This window comes from Carettochelys insculpta, chromosome 12 (genome assembly GCF_033958435.1).
Source record: "Carettochelys insculpta isolate YL-2023 chromosome 12, ASM3395843v1, whole genome shotgun sequence".
NCBI classification, from domain to species: Eukaryota; Metazoa; Chordata; order Testudines; family Carettochelyidae; genus Carettochelys; species Carettochelys insculpta.
The window spans coordinates 17702113-17728714 of NC_134148.1; the positions used below are offsets into that span (position 1 = coordinate 17702113).

Consider the following 26602-nt stretch of genomic DNA (forward strand, 5'->3'; position numbering starts at 1 on the left):
GTATTATCAAGGATCAACAACTGGCCAAGAGACAGAAAACAAAGACAAATGGGAATCTTTCATCATTGTAGAAGATTAAAATTAGAATATTTCTAGTTTCTATAAAAGCAGCAGCACTGATTATTATATTTATTAATTACTTTAAAAAGGAATGGAAAAGTTTGTAAATTACACAAAATTACTTAGATTAGTTAAGTCCAAAGAAAACTGTAGAGGAGGGGGGCCCCCTGTTTGCCCTGCTTCAAACAGCACAAGGGACTTGGCTTTATGGAGGGGAAGTGCCCAGAAGCGAGCCTATTGAGAGCACAACATCTGCCCCCACCCACAACTGCAGCCTGGGACAGTGCCGGGAGAACCCTTGCTTAAGTGATTGGAGGGCAAAATAAGACATTTGTGTACCAGGCGCTGGAGTCTGCTTGTTTGGAAGGTGAAGCAGATGACCCAGGAGGCCTTGTAAGGAGAGAAAAGTAAGCTGGCAAAAACAGAAGTGTTCATCCTGGATGACAAATATCACAGGGGTAGCCGTGTTAGTCTGTATCCACAAAAACAACCAGAAGACTTGTGGCACCTTACAGACTAACAGATATTTTGTAGCATAAGCTTTTGTGGGAAATATGCAGTTGGTCCTGGCTGTCTTTTCAGGGGCTTAGGCTTTCCAGAGCATTCTTTTTTCTGGAATAGCATGTTTCATCACTTGTATGAATGGGGCACTTCCAGGAAATCCTGTGCACATTGGGCAAAATTATTATCGTTTAATAATCGTGCAATTAATTGCACTGATCGTGATTAATTTTTTAATCACACAACTAATCCTGATTAATTTTTTTAATCGCTTGCCAGACCTAGTTTTGACACTATGGTTATGTCTTCACTTCTTCTTCAAAAGGGGCATGGTAATCAGGGTGATGGGAGATTACTAATAAAGTGCTGTAATGCATATGCAGCACTTCATTAGGCAAATTCTCTCCCGCAGCAACTTCAAAGCGTCAGACTTCGAGGTGCCGGATACTTCGAAATGCTTTTACTCCTCAAAATTTTGGGGAGTAAAGGCACGTGGAAGTAGTGCGGGCACTTCAAAGTGTATGCGGCTATACGGCATGCCAGCACTTCGAAGTCTGACACTTTGAAGTTGCCGCAGGGGAGAATTTGCCTCATGAAGTGCTGCATATGCATCACACCACTTCATTAGTAATCTCCCATCATCCTGATTACCATGCCCCCTTCAAAAAAGGAGCAAGTGTCAACATAGCGTAAATTTACCAGAATGGTAAAAGACTTCCCTATAAGTTAGAAACTTGTCTCTCTTGCCAGCAGAATTTAGGTAATAAAAGTCATTGTTTCGCACTCCTGCTGTTGTCTCTCTGGGATGAAAATTATTTGGTTTGTTATAAATTGTACAATCATCAAGATGAATCAAGAATTATAATTCCAAGTCACCCTGCTATCTAGAGGTGGCAAGTTACTAAAAAGGAAATAAAAAAAGCAATAGTTAGGGTTCTAGGTAGAGTCTCATTATAAGGCTGATTCTCACCCCCAACCCTCATAAATAAACCAATATCCCAGTTAGTTTAGGATTATGTCTACTCAGCAAATAGTAACAGTTAAAATTTTTGACAAAACTTTTTTTATGTAAATAGATTTTAAAATCATTCCTTACAAATGTTTACAAACTAACTTTTCTATGTCTCCCTCAAGTAGTTGAAACACCTAAGCATACAAAATTGAAGTTATAAGTAGATTTTTTTTACATTGGCTTTTCTTAGAGTGAACAAAAACGGAAAGAAATTAATACTAATATAGAAAAGTACAAAACTTTGTTCCTTGGTTAATGACACCAATGGGAAAATACTGAAAATGAATCACACGTTCCATCCGTGGCATGTGTCGTTGCCAGTGACCCCAGGAACAAGCCAGGGGAACAGAGCAACACCTGCGAGGGGGTGGTCTCTTGCACTGTCGCCAGTACACAGTTCCCTTGTGACAGCCTCAATGAACAGGAGCACTAAAGCAGACATCCCCTCCATCACCCAGGTAAGGTAACCCTGCTCCAGGGCCTCCCACACATACTCAGCCCCATTCTCAGCTCTGGTTCTTCCAGAAGCCCCACAGCCCTCTGCCAGTCTCTTGCACACAACCCCTGCCCTGACTCCAGCACCCCGAGTTCCCCACTCTGACTTTTACAGCTCCCACACACACCCAACTCCCTGCTCTGCCTTCTGCGCCCCACCAACTCGACCGTCTGCCCTGAGCCACCTACACTTCACCCCACACTTAAATTTCTTACAGGTACGGTCATACCCTAACCCCCGCACCCCATGCCCTGAGCTTTCCCAAGGGAGGCAGGTTTTGGCGGGACAGCAGCCGTGGGAAATGTGACTTTTCCCCAGCTCTGCTCCGAAGTGCCTGTTTCCTACTACTACCACAAGTGGGGCCCTTGAACTCTTGGGCCTGTGACTGCCAAGTGCAGAACCAGCGGGCTAGTCCAGCCTGGCGACAAGTATCCGCGGGGGAGCCATGTCAGGCTGTAGCCACAAAAACGAGCAGTCCTGTGGCACCTTATAGGCTAACAGACATTTCGGAGCATAAGCTTCGTGCGCAAAGACCCACTTCGTCAGATGCACGGTCGTCATTGTCCTTCCCCTCCCCCAAGCCGTGCAGCTTCTGGGGTGCCCTCCAGGCAGCTCCCCCGAATTCACCCCCCAGCTGCAGAGGAGGCGCGTCCGGGAGCGGAAACGGTCGCGCTGGACTGGCAATACCCGACGGCCGGCACCCTAGTTGCAGCGCGCGTGCGCACGAGCGCACAGGGCGTCTGCCTTCTCCGAGCAGCGCCTTGACCGGAACATTCAAAAGGGGTCGCGGTCGCTTTAAGGCACGAGGGACACTATTTGCCAGCAACGCCCCGACGCTTGGGTCTGGCTCAGCGGCGCCCGACCTACATCACGTGGGAGGAGGCGGGACCGACGTGAGGGTGGGGTGTGGCGAGGCCGCTCGCGCGCTGTGGGCGTGCCTCCCGAGCCCCGCCCCTCCCTGGCGCCTGCGTCGCGCGCGGGGAGGGCGGAGGAGAGAGAGTGGCTGTGGCAGCGAGAGTGGGGCGGGCTGCCGGCCGGGCGCTGAAGCGGAACGAGGCGCGGAGGCGAGGGCTGGGGGAGTGGGCGGAAGCTTCTCCCTGTGCGGCGGCGGCGGCGGCCACGGCCAAAGCGAAGGGAAGCGCCTAGCCGCCCTTCTCGATCCCGATCCCTGGCCAGAGCGGATGCGCTGCGGGTAGGAGGAAGCGGCAGTGGGGCCTGGGCCAGGCGAAGATGGTGCTCCTGGGGGCGCTAATCCTGTTCTTCTCCTGGGCGGCCGGAGCCGGAGGTAGGGGCTGACAGTGCCTGACACCGCGCGCTGTCCCCGCCGCTCCGGGCTGGGGGCCAGGGAGGGGGGTGCTCCGCGGCTCTACGCGCTTCTCCCCCATTCGTGGCCTCGGGAAGCTCGGGGGCCTCTCCACGTTCCTAGCCCCCGGGTTGGGAGCGGATCTTCCCCGAGTTACCCGGTGTCAGGCCTGCCTGGGTTAGATCCGGGGGTGCTTCTCTCTCCCTCCCCCTCCCGCTCTCTGCGCTGGGTCTAGCCCGTTCTCGGGGTCCCCACGGCACTCCGCTCGTGGGCTGGTCTGCGGCCAGTCCCAGTCCCTTACTGCGCTGCGTCCTGCCTTGTTCTCCTCCCCCGGCACATCCCTCCGCTGGGTTTGTTTTCTGCCCCTGGGACGCTCATGGCCTCGAGAGCTATTATTGCCCAGGCGGCTCATTCCCTGTTATTTCTCTACCGCTTCCTCCCCCCGCCCGCTCTGTGACGGAGCGATAAGATGATCTGTGTTTGAGAGAGAACAAGGCGCACAAACAGCAGCGCCTGGGGGTGGTTGTTGCCTGGTGAATCGTCTTTTCCCCCTCAGCAAGGCGGGCAGTAAACCTCGCCAAACTACTTTCAGAGCTGTAAAAGAGGTAAAGTAGCTAAAAGCGTCTTCTTCCCGGTGGAAGGGAGTGCCTGGAACTGCTGTATTTCCGAGGTCTTGGAAGATAATCAGCCGTTTGTTGTTGACACTTGTTCAAATTCCGGTCTCTAGGTGGTAATTTCCCAGTTTTTGAGGCCACTTGAGGATTTAAAGGTTATGGTTAGTGAAACAAACTAGAGCTGCCTTCTTTCTGCTGTGGGCATAGGCTATAAGTGCTGTGATTTCTTGGAATGCGATTGTAGTTACAACTAGGGGCTCAGCTCTGCCCCGTGCCAAGTGACATAGTTTTTGTAGTGACAAATGTGAGAGAGGTAGCTGAGTTAGTCTGTATCTTCAAAAACTACAAGTCCTATGGCACCTTACAGACTAACAGATATTTTGGAGCATAAGCTTTTGTGGGCAAAGACCCACTTCTTGTAGTTTTTGTAGTGGCTGCTGAACTGTGAAGTTCACTTGGCAATTAGGGAGTTATCAAGGCAGTTTTAGAAGGACTCTGGAAATGGAATGGTTAATATCAGCAAAGATGGAGGGATGAGGTAGTAGTTAATAAATGATTTTGTTTGACGCTTATTCTATTTGTCTGAGGTCTTGTTCTGTTCATTCCAGTATCAATGGGCTTGTGCAAAAGCTGGCATTATAGGTGAATTGTAACAAAAATAATTTTGGGGAAAAAAAGCTACAAGAAAACTTCAGAAGAGAGGGGGAGAATCTTTTCTAAGATAGAGTTGAGGAAGCGAATCAGTTGTATGTTGCCAAAACATATACAAATATTGCAGTGTTAGTGTGAAAATGTTGTCCTGTTGTTACATATAAAAGTATTTTTGTAAGTTTGCAGCTATTATAATGCTCATGGTTATTTACAAATATATTGGATATTATTCAAGGATACTATTAAATAATCCTGACAACATTGTTCATCCTTTATTCTTAAAATCCCCACATTCTTGTGGTGATCCACTTATTTTAAGCAATAAAATAATGCTTTCAGTAGGAAACTTTAAATACAATAAAAGTGAACTTAGATGGTACAGCATTATTTCACAGTATGCTAACTTTAGGTCTGGTTCAACTAATTTTATTTTGGAAATTAACATTAAGATTAGCCAATGAAAGGGGAAAGGAGTCCTATTTATATTTTTGTAAAAGTCTGGAAAATGTATCCAACATGTGGTGTATATTGGTTTGGGTAACACAATTGTTAGTGGGCTAACATTGGGATGAGCATTAATATGCTTTCCCCCACCTTACAAAAAATGAAACATGTGACATGGATCAGGTACGGTTCTCAGTTTAGTATGTTGGAGTAGCTTTCATCAGAATCGAAACGTGTCTTACATCAGATACAAATAATGTTTATGAAATCAAATTATTTGTGTTTGTCACATGTTTTATTTACCTCTTAATTTTACAGTTGATGTGCTGTAGTTCTTTGTAGTTGTTTACATGCGAAGCTTCAGGTAAAAAAGACTCTCAAAGGCTGTACTTCTGGAAACTACTAGTGTATGGTGAAAAAAGAAATATCCGTAACCTTCTACACATTGCCATCAAAGTACCACAAACTCATACAAAATAAAAATTGCTGGTGCTCTTGCTTATATACAGTACCATCTTCCAATATAATGAAATGTATCTAGTAAAGAAAACTGAGTTTCTGCATCAGTATATACAGTTCAAAGTGTTCTGGATTTATGCTTGTAGTCACTTAGGTGCTTTTAAAAATCACACCCTCAGAGTGTGTAAGTACTTCATAAAATGTTGACGTGTATATTAAAATTTCAGGGTTTTTTGTGTTCAGTGTCTGAATTACATACTTTTGTTTTGAAGTGACAAAGGTTACATGCCAGTAGAAGTAGCTTTCAGTAAAAATATTTTAGCTTTTAGTTCCTGTTTTTGTTTTAGCTGGACTAGTTCTCAATTCTCCCTATATTAGGGTTTTTTGCTCATAATAGTTCCGTAAAATTCAAGTATGTCTGTCAGTTCTAGCATCAAAAGGAACAATGTAGATAGCTAAATTTATAAATAATAGTCTAAAATTGTAGTAGCACAATTTTTCAAACCAGTTTTACAAAGCCTTAACCTGATTTAAATGAAAAATCTTAAAAACCAACCAACCAAACAAACAAAACCAGCTGACATCACCTTGAATTAAAGATCTCCTTTCAGCTTGGAACACAATTTGTTTAGAATACCACTTAAACTGGATAAAATTCACTGAATACTGTGCAACTGGCTTTGGTTGGGTTCCAGTTTTTAAAAGTATTTTTCCATAGTTTAGTCCCATACCATTTCGTCTAGGGTAAAATGATTATTGAAATGTTCTTACTACAATCTTTTGTAATCATTAATTAATTAATTAATTAATAGCTATCCAAGATGAATTTCTACAAACATATACATAAGTGTTTTAAAGATCAGGGTTTATACAAACTTATGTTGGTATAACAACACTTGTCAGCGTGGAATATCCATGCCCCTGAGCACTGCCATTATACTAGCCTAACTTCTTTGGTAGACACCACTGTGTCACTGTGAGCCTTTTCTTGTCAGTATAGCTAGCATATCCCTGTCCTTGGGAGGTGCAGTACTTCTCTGCATAGGAGAAACTCTCCTATTGATATAGGACTGTGGTTTCTGATGCGTGTACCACTTGCAACATGTGGTGAACAGGACACCACTGTGTGGTGATTCTGTCTTCTGGAGCCACAGGAGGCTCGTGGAGCCTTCAAATGCCACTCCTTAGAGCTGCACATGTGGAGTGCCACCTGCCTACGTGCACACCCCACTGCTTGATGGGACAGGTACATGGCGGCAGCGGTGGCACCTGTGGCCCTGGCCCTGGCATAGCTCCTGCACCCGCGGCTGCTCCATCCCAGCTGCAGCTCCCGTGGCCGTGGCTGCTCGTGTTTAAACTGTTGCTGCTCTGGCTCTGGCCCTGACTTTTCCAGCTTGCACAAATGCAGTTGCTCTGGGCCCCTGCATAATTTGGGCCACAACGTGGTTTGGGCAGTGGCAGTGGCCCTTTGAGCTCCACCAGCGGCAGCAGCTCGATTGAGTTGCTGGCCTTCATTTTGCATCGGGAAGGGTTGCGTGCTGAGGCATGGGGTGAACATTCAGTTAGAATTGGGACGGGGGCTGTGGATGCCTGGCTCGGGGGAAAGGCATTCAGTTAGACTGGGGGGGAGCCGGGCTTTGGCGGAGGTCATTTATTTAGAGCGGGGATGAGGTGGGGCTCTGTGGCAAAAATGGAAGGATGACAATCACGGATGTGGTGATCCTTGAATTACTTTTGAACATCACTGGTATAGAAGATATTTTCAGTAAGCTTTGTAAGTGTTAACAAGCCTAAGGCTTGAAGTTTGACCGCTTTCTGTTGGTGAAGTAAATTATGTTGAAGCTAATTAAATGTCGCATTCAGGAAAAAAAAAGTGACTCAACTCCACAGTTACAGAATTAGAATAAATAGCATATATATCCTTTTTTCAAAATGGAAATAAGTGGAAACATTGAGGATTTGTTTTAGGGAGATGCAAACATGCTAGCTTTTGGCACCTAAAGCTGCTGAGAATTTTTAAAACTTGAGTCCTCTTAACTTACCAGTTAGAAACTAGAATCCTTAAATTAGTCATTGCCTATAAGAGAGTCCAGGTGAGTGAGGTAATCTCTTTTATTGAACAACTTCTATTGGTGAGAGAGACAAACTTTCCAGCCACGCAGAGCACTTCTTCTGGTCTGTGTAACCTCACCCACCTTGTTGCTTTAGTATCCTGAGATTGACATGTATACCATGAGTTCATTAAAATTCTTATAGGCAATAAAAAGTTTAAGAAGTTAAATTGATTCCCAGTTTTTCTTCCTGAGTACTGTAGAGGCATTTTAGGTCAGGGGGGCTGTTCAGTGACTTGTGGCTGCAGTAATAGAGTAAGACAGTGACGTACAGAGGTTCTTGACACCGTTTAAAACACACCTTGAGGAAGCAGGATTCAACTTTTAAATGGTATTAATGATTCCCTAACGGAGTCATTTCCAGTCTTCAAAGAAGGTAAATATAATCCATGACCTTTCATGTAAGGGATAGAAAATGGGCCTGGGAGAACTTTTAACCTTTAAAGGGTGTGTCTTCACTACAGAGTTAACCTATGCCATCAATGTTTGAGGATGTGGGTTGGCCAGTCTAGTTGGGAGCCATACTACAAAACTATACATGAGTTACTATATCCTTACAAGTGCCATGTTCACCCATGTCACTAGGACTTCTGGGCATTCTTTCTGCTGTGTTAAACTAAGCTTTTCTAATTTTTCCCAGTGAATTGCAAGCGAACATGTCCATGTGGGCACATGGGAGGGAATTGTGGGAAGGTCTTGGAGGACTATTGTCACATTGAGCTTTAGTTTGCTTCCTCACTTCAGAGCTGGTGTGTAACTATCCTGAACAGAAGTGGCACATGAGCTTTAATTTATACACCCAACCATACAGCTAGGATTTAAAGCGCCCCCTAAAACTCATATGATAAGGGTTTGTGTGTGATGGGGAAAAGGGATTATGGGCAACACCTGAGTGGCAGCCTGAGTTAATTCTTCAGTGAAGTCCATGTTGGAATTCATTCAGTTTTGAAATCTAAATGAGCTAAATCTTTTGATGTAGGTTCACATGGGATGCTCTTCATTTGCAGACCTATTAAATTTGTCTCTTCCTTGTATCTCCGTGATAAGAGTGCTGCCAATTTGAAATTTCCCGTTTTCTTTAAGTGTTAGCAAATTGTGGTATCCTTGCTTTTTATTGTTATTTTTTGTTTAAAATATACGTTTTTTTTCCTCCTTCTTCTTCTTCTTAGCTGTTGTACAAAAAGCCCACACAAAGCAAGGAAATTGTCTCTAAAGAAACTAAGGTCCAAACTGCAGAGGAAAATTATTCTGGTTTTACTCTTAAACAATTCAAATATATAATTTTTTTAAGTTGGTGTCCCTTTAAAATAAAATCCTTGTATTTGTGATGCATCTCTTATATTGTTAATTTATTTCCTAATGTTGTCCGTTATAATTTTACTGCTTCTCGTGCACACAAAGTGGGGGTTTTCAAAAGTATTTTATCCTTTGTATTGGTTAAGAAACAATAAATTGGGTGCAGAAGTTGCAGAGTCTTACCTCTCTCTTAATGGAAATATGATACGCGTGGGGATAGAATATGATTTTTTCTTCACGTTTATTTAAAAAGTTTAGCTATGTGAGGGAGCACTATCAACTTAGTTTCAGGTCCACTTCAAATGAGCTGTCAGAGTTCCTCTGCAGTTCTTTTTAACTGAAAATGACACTTCATTATATTTTGTTTTGTTTTTCTTCTGTTTCTATGTGAAAGGGATATACAAATAGCAAAACAATGAAATTATCTTGGATTGCCTACTAAGTATAAAGTAAACATGCTGAAGGTACACTTTTGTCTTTTGGTGGTGGTAATCTGAGAGCTTGTCTATTCAGCTACCTATTGTTTGCCAAGATGTGGGTGCAAACCTAAAGTGCTATTGGTAAAGGTACATGGAAGTACACGGTAGCAGGGTTCATATAGCCAATTGGTGTGTGACATGCGAGAGTTCTGTAGATTCATTGCAGTTTTCTACATACCAACTCTGTATAGATGTGCCCTTAAAGTTTAACTGTAAGGCTGTGGCCACACTAGCCCCTCCTTTGGAGTTGCTATGGTACTGTGGTATTGAAGAATATGCTAACTAGGCACTGTCAGGAGTATACAGGGGCTCATTAGCCTAATGGCATCTGCGCGTGCTTCAAAACTGCCAGTTTCAAAACGCACACCGCCTCTGTAGCTGGAGGCCTTTAAAAATGACCCCTCTGATTTCAAAAACCCTTTCTTCCCATTTGGTTTTGGGAAGAAGGGGCTTTCGAAATCAGGGAGGTCGTTTCAAAAGGTCACCTGGCTACACGGGTGGGATGCGTTTCAAAACCGACAGTTTTGAAGCATATGCAGCTGCCATTATGCTAATGAGGTGCTTCATATTCATGACAGCACCTCATTAACATATTCATATGTCACATTACCATAGCCCCTCCGAAAAGAGGGCTAGTTTGGCTACAGCCTAACAGTAGAAGGCAAAAAGTAATGTGTGCATGTCTCTTTAAGAGAGTTCTTATCTTTTCTGCTGGAGAAAGCTGCATGACATCACTGAGTACTGAAGTTCTCTTTAGCTTGAAAAAAAGTACCAGCAATGCAAGCTTACCTCTTTAATGCAGCTTTATAAAACTTTGTTCAGTTTTTCTCCTTGGTGGAGGATTAAATGTTATCTTTACATAGCAAATAGATTTTGTAACTGGACTGTTAAATGTTCGTGAAATGTCTTTTGCAAGAGTGTTCTAATGTACCTCTGTTTACAGTTGGCGAGAGTATCTCTGCTCATGAGTAGTTCATTCCCTCTGCTGACATTGACAAACCTGCCAAAGGGTGATAACTCGTTCAATATGGTTAGCTATCCTGTAGGAACTAGACTGAGACCATTATTGAGTTTTAAATAGCCTGTCAACTGTACATCAGATTTTATGCTTTTGGGTTGGGTTTGAACTACAGACTTGAAGGGTAAGACTTAACATACTATCAAGTAATCTGTGTAGTCCTCAATGTAGTTTTGAGTTCAGTAGATTGTAATAAGTATTACTGTGTGCTTTGTAGCCAAGAGTGTTTGTTTATTTCACAATAGTGCTTTATAATAACTTCATGAAAGTGGTGAAGAATTTTTCCACTGTGTTGTAAACTCTGAAATTGCATGTCGATGTTACAGAAATCTGATCATAGCAGCTATAACCATTAATTAGTCTAAAATCTTTAGTGATATACCTTGATCTTCCTAGCTCCTGCCTTCTTCTATTGAGATGTTATAAAATAGCATTAGAAATTCCACAGTTATGAGTCATCACTTGGGCTGCATGTTTGCCATGGCATGAAAAACTCAAGATAGTATGATTTCCCTCCACTTTTGTTGTTGTTTTTTATTTTGTTTTCCATTACTGTTTTCTCTGTCTGATTGATGCTGCAGCATCAGCACTTTTCCGCTGGGGCTGGGCCTGGGACTTCCTCCTTGGATTTTGTGTTCTGGCCTGGTATGCCACGTCATATAGCTGCCCTGGTTTGATCTGCCCACCCTTTTATTATTTGGTTGTACCCTGTAGGTTCACAACTCCTAGAGCAGGACACCACCTCCACGTATTAGGCTAACTCTCCAGCTCTCTCCCCAAGCCTTCCCTCCACACTGGGCAGGGATTAGAGTTGTGCCAGGGGCTGAAGGTGGTTATTTCCCCCGCCCCCCTAAGTTGGGTGATTGAGGACAATTTTTATTAAATTGGAGAGCAGTCACAATAGATGTAGCAACCAGCAACTTTTACTAAATTTACAAAAAATACTTTAACAAATCTTCTCTCCTTATCATTAGTAAGAATTGTGGTGGGCACATATGGTGTGTTGCACACAAACTACTGATGCTACTATTGAGAAACATATTATCAGTGCAACTCTATTTTTAGTAGATGATTTAAAAAAAGACATTTTTGATCTGAATATATGGGTGCACAAGAATATACTTTCTGATCTGCATTTACCCTACATAGGTTTGCCTTGTTCTATAGTATCTTAATAGAGGCATATCACATACATTTTCTGCATAAAGTAATATCTGGAGGGAAGTATAAGGGGAATCCGGTTTCACATTTAATTTGTCCTCAAACATTTGAGGAATTTGCTTCACTTTATTTTGTGCATTTTCAAATGGTAAGTTTAGTGTCATGGAAAGATGGCAGAAAATATGGGAGAGAAATGTGGCACAGGCACAAAAGAAGCACAATAGACTTTCAGATTTATGACCACAAGGGTTACAAACTGACTGGCGAATCATGTATCACATTTGGAACCCAAAATTTGCAATCAAGCAGCAAGACAGAAAGCAAACAGTTCTACTGGAAAGGGACTTTAACAACTGTCTGTAGAGGGAGTGCTCAGAACTAACATTCATATTCAAATTTGACACAGTAACACGTGGTTTGAACAGGGACAACAATTACCTGACCCATTATAAGGACACTCTTACATACTTTGATGTTGTATCTAACTCTTAACTCCCCTATGTCCCCCTGTCCCTCTGCTCTTCTGCTTTGCCAACCTTTAAAACAATATTCGCAACTTGCCAGCCTTGAAAATAATTTTTGGACCTCTGTGCTTCATCTATTGAGTCTGTTCTGGTAAGGCTGTGATCTGTCCCATAAAAGCTCATCACCTAATGAATTATTTTGTTCGTCTTTAAAGTGCTACATGACTGCTTTTTTGTTTTAATAGAATACAGACTAACACAGCTATCTGTCACATTACAGTACTGTTACACACAAATTACTAAAAGTTTTAAGAAAAAAAGCGACAAGGTAAGGTAACAGTTTCTGCCCTTGTTATGTAACTTAAGCGGATTATGGTCTGTTCAAACTGCTCCACAAGATAGGCTGTCCTCCATGGTTACTCAAGATGATCCAGGCGTTCCACGAAGACATGAGAGGAACCATCCAATATGACAGCGCATTATCGGATGTTTTCAGAATCAGGAGCGGCGTCAAACAAGGATGCGTGCTTGCTCTGACATTATTCGGGATCTTCTTTGCACTCCTCCTGAAGCATGCATTTGGATCTTCAACAGAGGGCATCTTGCTGCACACAAGATCTGATGGGAAACTGTTTAACCTTGCAAGGCTGAAAGCTAAATCTAAGGTGCGGGAAGTCCTCATCGGAGACATGCTGTTTACAGACGATGCTGCTGTAGTGTCTCACACAGAAGACCAGCTTCAAAAACTGCTGGATCAGTTCTCCAAAGCGTGCAAGGACTTTGGGCATACCATCAGCCTAAAGGAGACAAACGTACTCGGTCAGGATGTTGCTGAATCCCCATCAATCAGCATTGACAACTATACGTTAGAGGTCGTCCACGAGTTCGTTTACCTCGGGTCCACCATCACTGACACCCTGTCGTTGGACACTGAGCTAAATAGGAGGATCGGAAAAGCATCCATAACTGTGTCCAGACTCAGCAAGAGTGTGTGGAATAACAACAAGCTGTACACTCACACCAAAATGCAAGTCTACAGAGCCTGCATCCTCAGCACCCTCCTTTGTGGCAGCGAGATTTGGACCCCGTATGCCCGCCAGGAAAAGAAGCTGAATGTCTTCCACTTGCGCTGCCTCAGGCGCATCCTTGGAAAATCATGGAAGGACAGAGTGACCAACACCGCCATCCTCGAGCAAGCTGGAATCCCAACCCTGCACACCCTCCTCAGGCAGTGTCGGCTCCGCTGGCTTGGCCACATCCACAGGATGAATGATGGAAAGATTCCAAAAGACATCCTGTATGATGAGCTAGCCTCTGGCAAAAGACCTCCCGGACGCCCGCAGTTGCGCTACAAAGATGTCTGCAAGAGAGACCTCAGAGAGGTAGACATCAAGCTGGACAACTGGGAAGAACTAGCAGATGACCACAGCAGATGGAGGCAGGGGTTACACAAGGGCCTTCAGAAGGGCGAGATGAGGATCAGACAGCTAGCAGAGGAGAAGTGAGCACACAGAAAGCACACTAAGGACTTGCCAGACACCCACCACATCTGCAAGAGATGCAGCAAGGACTGTCATTCTCATGTGGGTCTTCATTTACAGCGTCTACTGTGACTATGAAGTCCTCCTTTGAAACTATAAAGGGCGCGATCCATAGTCTATGCAGACTGAAGGATGCCTACTGAAGGGGATTAAAAACAGAACTTTTCATCTGCATATAGAGATTTATTTCAGCATAAGCTTTCTTGGGTAAAACCTACTTCGTCAGATGCATTGGATGCATTGTAATGCATCTAATGATGTGGGTGTTAGTCCCAAAAGCTTGTGCCCAAATAACTCTTAGTCTTCTATGGTGACATGGGACTCCTTATTGTTTATGCAGATAGGCTAACATGGCCATCCCTCGAGATTTTGTATTTGGAGCAATGTCAATCACTACTCAATTCTTTCTGTCATCTGTGAACATAAAATGGAATTCTTTGTAAAGTTCTCATTCCTTCCACTCTGAAGTAGATGTTTAGTTGTACAGGTTGAACTCCTCTATTCCAGAACCATCCTGTCTGGCAGACTCCATAATCCATCGTGATTTTAGTTAGCTGGATGATGAGTGTGGCCAAGTTTCCCGTGGTCCCATAGAGTTAGTTTACAGCCACCAGTCCTGGCTCTGTGTTCTGTGCTGTTGTTTAGCTGTAATTTACTTCTAAATGTTTTGTAAGAGCCCAGTAAGCAGTGGAAGTGTTACTAATGTGCTAGAAAATATTGACTTCCTGTCATCTGGCTCCAGTCAAGTCCTGAGGGTGCCAGATGAGAGGTTCAACCTGTAGTCATAATCCACATTAGCTCTCATTATTTCCTTCCATGAGTAACATAAATTTTATGTGCACTGAGGGATGTGCACCACCAGTAGAAACACACTGCCAGCTGTGGGCACTGTGAGCGCTCTGTTAATCAGCTGGGCAGCGTTTGAATCTCTGCTGTGTGGCTACTCAAGCTCTCCTCTAAGTAGGATTGATTTATGAGGTTTTTATTGCATATGCCTTAAACACTCAAACCTAGTACTTTCCTGTTGCTCAAGTTTCACTTCCTCCCCACATATATGGGTGTGTCGTACATGGTAGGTACCGAAACACCGGGGTTAAGAACTTTATCTCATCTGACTTGATTGTACGCCTGGTAATGGTAGGTGCTTTCTGTTCCTTGTTTGCTTCCCAAAAGAAAATATACTGCATTGTTGCTAAATGTACTATTCCTTCCTGAAGTATGCTCAGAAGAAGCTTAAGGAAAGCAAGATTCAAACTTATTACTTGCAAAGTCCATACATGTTGCCATGGTCTTGGAGACATGAGAATCCTGAGCAGACAGTTCAGTCTCTTCCAACTGATGCCCTTGTGAGCTGTGACTCCACTCCAGACTCCCAGGTTTACTATTACTCTCACTACCTCTGTTATCAGTGCCCCAGGGAGCAAGAGGGGACTAGATGTAGGTTTCCTTCCACAACATCACATAGGAGATAGGCACCACAGCTTCGTTCAGTTTTTTTCCCTCAATAGTTATAAAACAGAGGGCTGGTTTAGTAGCTTGGTATCAAAGAAGAAGATAGCACCAAAAGTTCCTTCTGATTTTAAGGACTGTGCTGCATTCAGTACTGAGACCAGTGCCTAGAACCTCCAAATCAAATGCTTCCCTTAGAGTCCAGTGTTCTTCACATCTTTACCAGCTGATGCTTTGTCACCGACAATATCAGTATCTTTCAATTGGCTGAACGTGTGTAAGGGAAGCTATTGTTAAACTCCTTGTCCCTAATGTGTCTCAAGTTGAATCTTATTGGTGCTGACATCTCCATGCCTTTTCTCTAGAAATAATTTATTTTTTCTTGTTCTTCAGCAGAACATAGGACGTGAGGGGGAGAACACCAGGGGTGTTGCAGTGGGAGCCTGGGAGTGAATCAAAACATTTATTTTTCTCCTCAGGGGAATAGAGAGATCTAGGGTTGTCAGGAACACTTCAGTTTTTCTCCTCCCATGTGTCCCTCCTCGCATTGCCTGTTTGAGTTCTGGTCATACTGGCTCCCTGGGGATATAAATGTGCTTCAGATAATAACCAGTCTTATTTTATTGAGGGTCAGGTCTCATTCATCTGTGAGACAGTCAGTCTCTAAACTTTTCAACTAATTTGTATGTAGCTGAGAGGTCAAGAGGCAGGTAGTGGGGATGATTCCTGAGCTGGAGTACCCAGTACTTCTTCCTATGTCCTTTTCTTCCCACAGGGAAGCAGTCAGTCAGTATCTGGAGGCTCAGTTGAATTCAAGGTCCTTTGAGACATGATGGAAAAGGGGAGCAGAAATAGTGGATGCTCCTTTAGGATAAGTAGCATAAATCTGTGGATATCATTAATACAGCAGCACCAGAAAGATTGTGTATTCACACACATCAAAGATTACAGGAACTTGCCAAGGCACTTGCAGCTACATGTGAGGGCACTGCCTGGAGGTATCCAGTCCCTGCTGATAGTCTTACCAGCATGCTGAACATGACTCCCTGATGGTACAAGTTGTATTAGGGAAGTCAAAGCAGCAAGGTCTGCCAGAGTTCCTGGATGATAAAGTTGCTGAAAAGCTAGACATTTTTGTCTACATGTTCTGTATATTTGCAAACCTACAAAAGAGGATAGCAGACTGCCAAGCAGTACTCTTAAAGTACTCCTCTTGTCCCTCTTCAGGAAACCCTCTTGTGAAACTTGTAAAGCAGGAGGTAGACTTCCTTTTACAACTGAGGGCAGTGTAGAACCCCATTAGGGTTCAGGGTAAAGGTTTTCATTCTCACTACCTAAATCCAAAGAAAGGAGAGTGGAGATCCATTCATGGTCTCTGACATGTGCCATTTCAAATTCCATGTAGTTAATTTAGCTTCTTCTATACCTTCTCGGAATCCTGTGGCTGTTTTGTTCTATTACAAAACCAGGAATTGTCCCTTTTATGGTTCTGCCTGATTCTAGTCCCTTAGGATTCTATCTAGATGCAGGATCTGGATATAACGCTATGCCTAATAGCTTGGATGCTGGCTGGCTGAAGTTTACAGACAAATGGTAGAAGCAGGAGTTCAAAACATTTTGCTTCAAAGCAGGAAACGTATGTACAAGGCCAAACGGAAGAATTTCAATCTCGGCAGCTCAGCTTTTTTTGTGGACGGCTCTAGTTGGAGCAGTGCTACATTGTGTGGTATCCCTGAAACAGTTTGGATTATCAATGAGCTCAGTAAAGCCTATTTAGCAATAATGTCTGCAAATCAGCAGCCCATCCATGGCATGTGCGATTTTTGCACCATATAGTGATAACATTTCTGAAACTATGTAAGTTTTTGTTTTCCTAACAGTTAGGGAGTTTCTTTATTCCTGATAACTTTGATATAGTGCTAATAGGATAGAGGGGGATGGGAGTCCACCCCACACTTTAAGCCCATGGCAATCAGTGTGCCTTACCACTTAGGAATGAAAAACAGTGTTCCTGATGGCCATTACATCAGCTTAGGAACAGCTAGGCCTTTCCTCTCTCTCCTGTAAAAATGGTCTTTCTACCGGGACAGTTACTGACACCTCACTTGAAGCTCCTATATCAGGTGACTTCAGAATTCTGTACAAATTGGTGCATTCATTTTCTAGTTTTTCTTTTCCATGCTTCACTCTAATTCATGGGAGTTAGACACATTAGAGATGAGCATTCTTTTTTTATTTAGGTAGGCTTGCACCTACAACATTTTTGTCATTTGCGTCTATGACCAAAGGCTGTCCTATGTCCACTTGGAGGTTATAAAGTGGGTGGCTGTATAACGTTTTGTTTGTTTGTTTGTTTAAATATCAGTTAGCCAAGAAATGTTTCCTTGGCCCTCTTGAGCTTACTATGTTAGGACAATGACATCCTCTGTCTATTTGGGTAATAGATCTATATGTGGGCTATACAGAGCAGCTTCACAACATTTGGTCTACAACTTGCTATTCCAAAGTGCAGACTTCCAGATCAGGTGATGACTATAGGAGGGTGGTCCTGCAATTACAATTCAGGTAGAACTCTTCTTAGCTTTCTCCAAGCAACTGAACAGCAGAATGATAGTCACCACTTGTGGATTTGCCAGTAAAATTTAAGGATGTTCACTAACCTTCCAGTAGCAGATTGTTCATGAGGCGTCATCCACATGGATTGTTGGCTTGTGGGCATTTGCACTCCTCAGCATAACTCACGGCTCTGTGCATTCTATGCAAACATTTCAAACTCCAGTCTTTGGAGAGAAAAATAAGTAGAAATGCTTTTTTTTTCTCCAGGTGCCCAAACCACCAGTAACCATGTGTACTTGAGTGATAAATCTTCCCTTCCCTTCCCTTCTATGTCATTTTGTCGTAAATTAGACTGCACACTCTGCAGAGCAGGGTCAGCATCCTCCTGTGTTGCTATAATACTTGTCACAGTGGGGCCCAATCCTGATTGCATCCTTTGGGGCCTGTTGTAATATTGTTAACTTTGGCTGGTACCTTACATTCCAAGAAAACAAAATGTGAAGCCTGGTTTTTTATTAAGTGTAGAACAAGTGAAGATTGAAACCGATCCTAGGAAAGCTACATATGAAAAGGCATAGGCCAGAGATCAGGGAGTGGGGAACGTTTTTGGGTCAGTTGCCACACAGCTATAAACAAATCAGTGAGGACCACAGAAGTGAGAAACAAACCCCCCACAACCCCTCACTGATGTGGTCTCTGACAGTGGGAGGGGGCAGGGGTCTGGGAGAGAGGAGGGTCTGGGGACAGGTGATCTGGGCCAGGGTGGGGTGCAGGAGTAGGTTGGGGGGTAGGTGATCTGAACCAAGGTGGGTTGCAGGAGCAGGCTGTGATTGGGGGATCTGGATGGCAAGGAAATGTAGGATTGGGGTGGGGCTCTGGGTGGGAAGAAGGTTGCAAGAGGGTTTGTGGTGTGGTGTCTTGGAGGGAGGGGCAGGAGCAGGGTGCAGGTAGGGAGTCTGGGCGAGATGAGGTGGAGGGTTTGAGGTCTGGGAGGGGTCAGGATGGGGGTGGAAGTGAGGCTCTGGATGGGAGAGGGGGCACAGAATTGGTCAAGAGGTGCCGATTCTGGGCAACATGGATGCGCTTACCTGCTCACCTCTGGATGTACATGGCAAATGGGAGCAGTGATGTGTAGCTTCTGGGCAGTTGTGCCGAGTCTGCTGCAGCTGCTCCCCCTCTTCTTCCCCCGGCTGGGGGAACGGCAGCGAGCAGCAGTGGAGTCACTTCTGGCCCCCAGCAGAGCCTGCAGTCTTGACGCATCCCAGCCTCGGGGCTGCAAACCCTATACTGGGAACGTGATGCTATGGAGGGGAGCCCCAAACCATGGCCTGGATCTGGACCACAGGCTGGGGGTTCCCCACACCTGACATAGTGCTGTTGAATTCTTTCACAGGAGTAGGCCAACTTGAGTCACTCTGAAGTGGTAGTTGCTATTTCCTGATAGAGCAAAAGAACATTTTTCCACAACACTAACCTCGCTAGGAACTAGCACAGCTGAAATGCACAGAAGAAAGCACATAACTCTCATGAAAATGCTTAAAAACCTTTCAGTGTCCGTTTTCTGTGGAGAGAAATAGCAATGCTGGTTCCTCAGAGGTACGGAAGTTAACTGATGAGGGTTTAGAAAAAGCACTTTTGCTTCCTAGCAGAGCGATAGTTATGAAACACCTGCTAAGGCAGGTTAATCTTGCTGTTTTATCACAAAATAGTCACTGTGACAGAGATGGACTTTAAGATCCTTGTCTGCAATACTCAGTGCTTAGGGTTATTCTGTTGTTGGGGCGGGTAAGAGGGTATGACAAATTCTGGGATGAATCCCATTGGAGCTGGAGTCTTGTGAATAAGATAAGATGTAATTCTACTCTATTCGGTGCTGATAAGGCTTCTGGCGTACTGAACCCAGTTCTGGGCATCACACTTCAGGAGAGATGTAGACAGATTGCTGTCCTCTGGACTTTTTCCAATAAAAATGATTAAAGAGCTAAAAAGCAGGAGTGAAGAGGAAAGATTGGAAAAACTGTTTATAGTCTGATGAAGTGAAGACCAAGGCGGGGAATAAATCTTTAAATACATACAAGAAGAAAACATGTAAAAATTTTTTTTTTTTAAATTTGTTCTCCTTGTTCACAGAGGACAGCTCAAGTAGTTAGGGGCTTGCATTACATCCCAAACTTCCTGACTGTAAGGATAAATAAGCACTGGAAGAAATTGCCTATGGAGAATGTGGAATGCACAGTTTTTTTCTGAACAAGATGGGCAAACACCTGACACAGACAGACTAAAAGAGGGGCAATGCACAGGTAACACACCAATCTTTTCTCCACCTGCTAGAAAACAGGTGCTGAAATTTTTGGCAAGTGGCTGCCCTGAGACCCTGTCTCTGGTATCTGTTGTGCTGTGGTCACAGATCCCTTGGGATGTTTCCCAAAGTGCTGATCATGCCACTGACACCCTCCTTCTTGGTCCCTGCGGCTACCCACCTTCCTTTCTTGCTGTTGTCCCCTAGCCAAGACACAGAGTTGGAGTTACTCCTCCCACTGCAGAGCAATGCAGACACTGGTTTACTTCAGATCTGAGAGAATGTAGTTCTAGAGCACAGTACCCCAGAAATCAACTCCCAGGTAAATCTGTCTCGACCTGGGTCTCCAGTACACCGTAAAGCTCTTTTGTTTCTCTTGAGGGTATGTCATACAGTTTCTAAGACAGGCTGGAGACCAAGATGGAGGCACCCTCATGACCGTCTTCCTTTCCCTTGTGGAAGGAATTCCACTGTTCATTTTGTGTAAACGTATACTCCAAGATGGAGATTGTCACGTGAATGAATTGCCCATCTCTGTCATTTTTAGGCAATCAGCCATTGGCTATTTGCTGGTCTGATTGTATTCAGCAAAGTTGTTCCAATATGAATTGGCACCCATTGAAGTACTCACAGCTATACTTTCACAATAGGTTAGACACTTTCTGTTGTGGTCTTCACAGAGAAAAACATTTGAAATACAAATGGCAGCAATACCTTTTTAACTTGAACTACAAAAATAGGATTTACAAATTCAGCAGATAATTCCATCGAAAATAAGTTACAAGAGGCGTTTTATCCAAAGCATCATGGAATTATACATGTTTATATTCATAACCCATTTTCCATGAAGTATGGGTTTTTTTTGCTCTTGAACTAAGTGGCTGTTATGAAAGTGTGTGGGAATTCTGCTCCTTCATTTGATCTCAATCTCCTGGGTGCTGCTCTGATGTAATTTCTTTGGCTCCCCCCCCTTTTTTTTTTTTTGCTGGGTGAGAGTGGGAGGTGAGCGGATATTTTCTACTTCCGTCAGCAGCCATCTCTGAATGTGTTGTTCAAGGAATGACTCAGATATTTGCTTTTGCTCAGAATGTTTCTTAATTAGTAATAGAATGATACTGATCTGATGATAACCTCACCACTCCCCACACTGCCATGAATCAACAAGGCACCTTTCTCTCTCACTGATCTGCAAAAGTACTGAGAGAGTCTAGTTTTAAGACTGAGAAAGACAACACAATATTGGTTTACTTTCAGTTCCTTTTGGAAGGTTTTTTTTTGTTTTTGGAACCATTAAGTATTGGAAGGATTTTTGAGAGAGCTGAGGTTCTACGGAAGCTGAAAGTATTTGCTCTGGAAGGCGTCTTGCTGTCCTTGGATTTCCATTTTTCCCCAAGGGCAGGGGACTGGACAGGGTAGGAAACTGGACTCGCCCTAAAGAGGTCAGGGGACTGGCCTTAATGACCTCGTGAGGTCCCTTCCAGTTCTAGTGCTCTGTGATTCCATCATTCCCTTCTGTTGACCTCTTAAATAAGTCATCCAGAGTTTAGTGTCTAATAACCAATGGAGGAGACTTTCAGTAAATGTTAACATGAGCGTAAATTCAGAAAAAGGGAAGGTGAACTTGCTTGACTTTTTGTTCATAACTGCTTCTTTAAAAAGTGATGAAGCAGTATCACACAGTTGTTTGCAGCAATGATGCATGCAAAATGAAAAAAATTGAAAACATCAGTTTACTCAAAATCAAATATGGTGTCCAGTTACTGGGCAGTGATAGCTTTTTCAGTTTAGTGATATCTAAAATTTGATTTAGTTAAATGTTAGTCTTGAAGAAGAATCTTAACTCAGTCTTATGTTTTCCCTTGGGAGGGGGAAAAGGTGACTCGTCTGAAGCTAAATTAGAGAAAATAGTGCTTAATCTATATTTGTAAGCATACCATTGTTTCCTATGATGCAAATAGCGTCCTTGTAAATTCACTACATGGTGAAAGTCTCAAATTCTTGAAGGTTCATGATTTTCTTCACTGATATATTTTGTTTTGAAGTTCCGTGTGAAGGAATGTCACACACGTGGTTGAACTGAAGGTTAGAACATGAAGAATTAATATTTGATACAGATTCTCTAGAGCAGTGGTTTGCAACTGGTGTGCTGTGAAAACTAAGTGTTCCACATAAATTTCATCCATTTCCCCTCCCCAAGAGCTCTTTGCAGAGCCAAAAGAGGGCGAGAGGGATTGATAACAACATTTCACGGTACATTTAGATGACCCTGAGCCAGCTGGGGGCTCAAGTAGCAAGGCTGCCTGAGTCCCAACTAGTGCAGGGTGGCCAATTTCCCCTTGCAGAGGCTTTGCAAAGCTGCTGCAGGAGGGAAACTGATGACCCTATGGTAGCTGAGACACAGGCTACCTTGCTTTGAGCCCCTGGCTGGTGTTGGGTGGTCAATTCCGCCTTCTACTCTGCAAAGATGCAGGGGGAGAGGAAATTGTAAACCTCCCTAAGATTGTAACAATAGTAAACATAAGTCAGTGTAACATTCATGAGCCACCAGTTCAGCCAGAAAAAGTGAGTATGCAGTGGAATTGTCTCATTTAAGTTTGCCGTGTTACTGAAAAGCTGGGAACCACTGTGTTCTCACGCTTCACTTGCCATTCCAGAGGACGTGTCCGTGCTGATGAGAGAATATTTTTGAGTGTAGTTACATAACAATAATGTACATTTGTGCATTTCACTTTGTACTATAGTACTTGTATCAGGTAAATGGAAGAATCTTGGTTTTTTATCATTTTTACAGTATAAATATTTGTAATTAAAATGAGTGAGTACTGTACACTTTGTATGTTATAATTTGAAATCAACATATTGGAAAATACAGAAAAAAAGTCCAAAATATTTAATAAATTTCAATTGGTATCCTGTTTGGAAGTGTGATTTTTAAATCTGCCATTAATTTTGAGTTAATCATGTGAGAACTGTGATTAATTGGCATCCCTATTTGTAACTATTGGACCATACTGACTTGAGCTAGCGTAAATTACATGATACAAATGCTAGTTTTTGCTGTGCAAAACTTCCTTAATGAAACATTCAACCAGAATAATATGAATTCCTGAAGCTTACTGCTTTTGTTGAAGAATCTTTCAAGTAAAAGTTTTTCTTGTATTACTGGTGTTATCCAAAGACTTCTTGCCAGAACCTGTCCTCTGGATGGGAAGGGACCAAAGCGAGGCAAGCTTGTACTAAAAATTTAGGTTGATCAGCAATGTCGTTCCAGGATGTATTTAACAGATAAATAAATAACCCCCTCTTGAACCATGTGGTTGTGGTGACATAACCGCTGAAGTAAACTCTGCTAGGTTAATGGGAGAATTCTCTTCACCTAGCTATTGCTTCTTAAGGTGGTAGATTACCTACAGTAATGGAATAATTCCTTCTGTTGCTTTAGTAAGAATCTATGCTGAAGTGCTATAGGATTGCATTTGTAATATTGTATGTAATAACTAAAGGGGAAATGAGCCACATAACTAGAGTGTGGAAATTTTGGGACTATGCAGCGTAATAGGCTTAAAGATAAGAGTAGGAAAAAATCCAGAAAATACAGCGAAGTGTTAAAAATATACCAAGTGAATTGCCGAAGATGAAAAAAATGACGCCTATTCCTCGCTGTACGAGCGCAATTGGTTCCCAATTTTCTGCTCATAGGCAAAAACTTGTAAGAGGGACATTAAATTACCATTAAAATACATGTAAAAGTCTCTGATTGGTTACTAGTGCTTCTAACTTGGCAAAGGAGTGGCAGCATGTGGGGCTGCTTTTGAAAGGTAAGTGGAGCCAGGGACCCTGTGGCTGACTCCTCCCAAGCTGTGGGGTGGCAGATCTCCCTGGCCAGGGACCCCGCGGCTGGCTCATGTAAGTGGGGGAAGTTCACTCACATGGTGAACAAAGGTAAGTGTGTGTCCCTTGTTTTAGTGAGTACTCATAAGTAAAGTTAGTCTATAAACAAGGGATGAGTGTACATTTATGTGGTGGACAAAACCACAGGTTTTCTCCTACAATCAAGAACACCAAACTTCTAAAATCACATTTTGATGTTTCCAAAAGAATGAAGTCTTGATGCAGAATATCTTCTATAGACTAGTGTTTGGAAGAAGGTAGATTATAGTTTTGAAGTTATTCTCTCCGTGCTTTTCTTGCTTTAAAGTTCAATTGCTTGAAGTGGGTGATACTAGATGGTGTGCTCAGTGGTCGAAGATAAACCCTGTTCCCCTTGGATTTACCAGACAGCTTCTATAGTTACCCGATCTAGATACTTATATATTGTAAGAGAACATTAAAAAGTAAGTTGGTTGTGAAGTCATGCTGCTCAACAGGAGGAAGGAGTTGAGATTCTTTGAGATCATCTCCTTGGACCTAGGTAGATGGGTGGGGGGGAAGTTGTATCTTTCACAACAGCTTCTGGTGTTCAGATGTTGAGTAACAGGAAGGTCTCAGTCTGTCTCAAGCTGACATAAGAGGAGCTTTTTTGTAATTAAATATATCCTCTTTGGGGCTGTCACTCCTGAGTGCATGTTTCCTAATATTAGATGGGAAAACTGAAATTCTTTTTTTGTTCCTTAACTACAGATGTAGCTGGTAAAAGATACCTCCGTCCACTCATTTGCTTGCATGCCAGGTAGTACTCTATGACCATGTGAAAATAACTTTGAAGTTGCTTACTTTGAAGTACAACTTCGAAGTAACAGACTTCAAAGTTCAGCATCTACACGCTCTACTTCGAAGTTAAACTTCTTTGTAGGGCACTACTGCATTCCCAGGAATGCAGTAAGGACTGCATAGTTGGGCTCCCTTACTTTGAGGTTAACTTTGAGGTAAGGAAAAAGATGTGTAGACACACTGCAGGCTACTTCCAAGTAGCCCCTAACTTCGAAGTTAGTTCCTAGCGTAGACGCACTGTGTGGTCAGTTTTGCGCATAGCCAGCAAGCACAGAAACGCTGTCTCCATTTGGTATTAACTCCCTTCAACTTGCTTCAAGTAAACTTTTTCTCTTCCTTTCACGGAGGTCTTTTTCATTCAAATACTCATTTTACTTTGACTCTGCCCTTTCATTGCTGCATGTTCTCCAGTGCTGATGGAATGCTGACCGCTGGCTAATTAAGAGCTTCATTTCTGTGACTAGGCTTTGGCTTTTGAGTTTCAGGCACTTCAGAGGTTTCAGAGATGGTGCTTGGCATTCATTCAGTTTTGAAGCCTGGAGTTGTGCTTAATGAGCGTGTACTTTTTCAAAACATTTTTCAAGAGTTTACATATTCTTCCCAGTGAAGTCCTTCTTCACGTACATAATTAACATAAAAAAAAAGAGTTCTACTTGAAGACTGACCGCTCTTAGAATGTCACCCGATTAATTTTATGTCGTATCAGTTCCCTGGGAAATGCTGTTAAGATAATTGTGTGCAAATGACTGTTCTTCTGAAATGTATGGCTCAAAAGTTGACGGCGCCATATGTCAAGGGTCATCTGATGTGAAGCTGAGTAGATTCTGCTGACTGACTCAGGCCTATATTCATTAGACCCAGGGTCAGCAGTCTTTCTGAACCGGAGTGACAAAATTTGACCTTATGACCTCTATGTACGGTCCGAGTGCTGCTGCTGATTTTTAAAGTCACTACTAGTACTACTTACAACAGTCCATTAATAAATAAATAAAGATGCAGAGACTTACCATCCCAGACAAACCTTGTTTCAGTTTTCATTACAGCAGCAGCGGAGAATGCCCCAGCCCACAGCATACCTGGATCCAGATGCTGAGGCTCCTCTTTGCAGCCTGCAGCCTGTGGTAGGTTGGGGGCTATGGAGCCCCAAGCCTTGTGGGCTGGATCCAGGCAAGAGGGGACCAGATCTGTCCCATGAGCTTTGTCTGGGTGGGGAGGAGGAAGTAGCTTTGTTTCTGCTCCTGCTTCCCCTCCACCAGCTGGGGGAACAGCAGCATAGTGCTGCCTGGGGAGAGGCTTCCCCTGCTGCTCTGTCTGGAATTCTTGCCAATCAGAGAAGTGGCATAGGAGAAGAATCTCTCCAGGGCACTTTTCTCCCTGCTAATTTTCCCCCTGCTGGGGTAGGGGGCAGGGACAAAGGTGCAGGAAGATAAGTGCCTCAAGTGTATGCACTCTCCCCTTTCCCCAGCCTGCTCCTGCACCCTCCTCCTACCCAGCCCCTCCTCTCTTCTCCTCTCCTGCTCAGACCTCCCACCCTCAGCCTGTTTCTGTACCCTCTGTCCGCCACCCAGACTTCTCACCTCCATCCTGCTCCTGAACCCCCTCCACTGACTACACCATCTTACCTCCCATACAAATCCTCAAGCCCCAGACTATTCCTGCACCCACCCTCCAACCCACTCCAGCACACTCCCTCCTATCCAGACCCCAAACATCCACCCCCAGCTCACTGGGAAGAGAAACCAGCCTGGTTCTCCAGGGCTCTGTGTGACAGGCTCTGTCCCGGTTCCTGCAGGGGTTGTAAATTAACATGTTTTAGTGATCAGACTGTTGTTTAAGAAATATGTGAAGACCTATCAGTAGGAAACTTGATTTAAATCAGGGGTTTGGGTTTTTTGATTATTTAAATTGCCTTGATTTAAATCAAGCATCAGAGGGGTAGCCGTGTTTAGTCTGTATCCGCAAAAACAACGAGAAGTCC

At 43.4% G+C, this 26602-nt stretch overlaps 1 protein-coding gene across 1 annotated transcript in view; it reads left to right on the forward strand.

Annotated features, from left to right (window-relative positions):
• Nucleotides 1-3033: 3033 nt before the first annotated feature.
• ADAM10 (ADAM metallopeptidase domain 10) overlaps nt 3034-26602 on the forward strand; it is a 105075-nt gene continuing 81506 nt past the window's right edge. Inside the window, exon 1 of the mRNA XM_075006950.1 lies at nt 3034-3354. Within this exon, the coding sequence (XP_074863051.1) occupies nt 3300-3354 (55 nt within the window). The 5' untranslated portion in view covers nt 3034-3299. The remainder of the gene's footprint in view (nt 3355-26602) is intronic.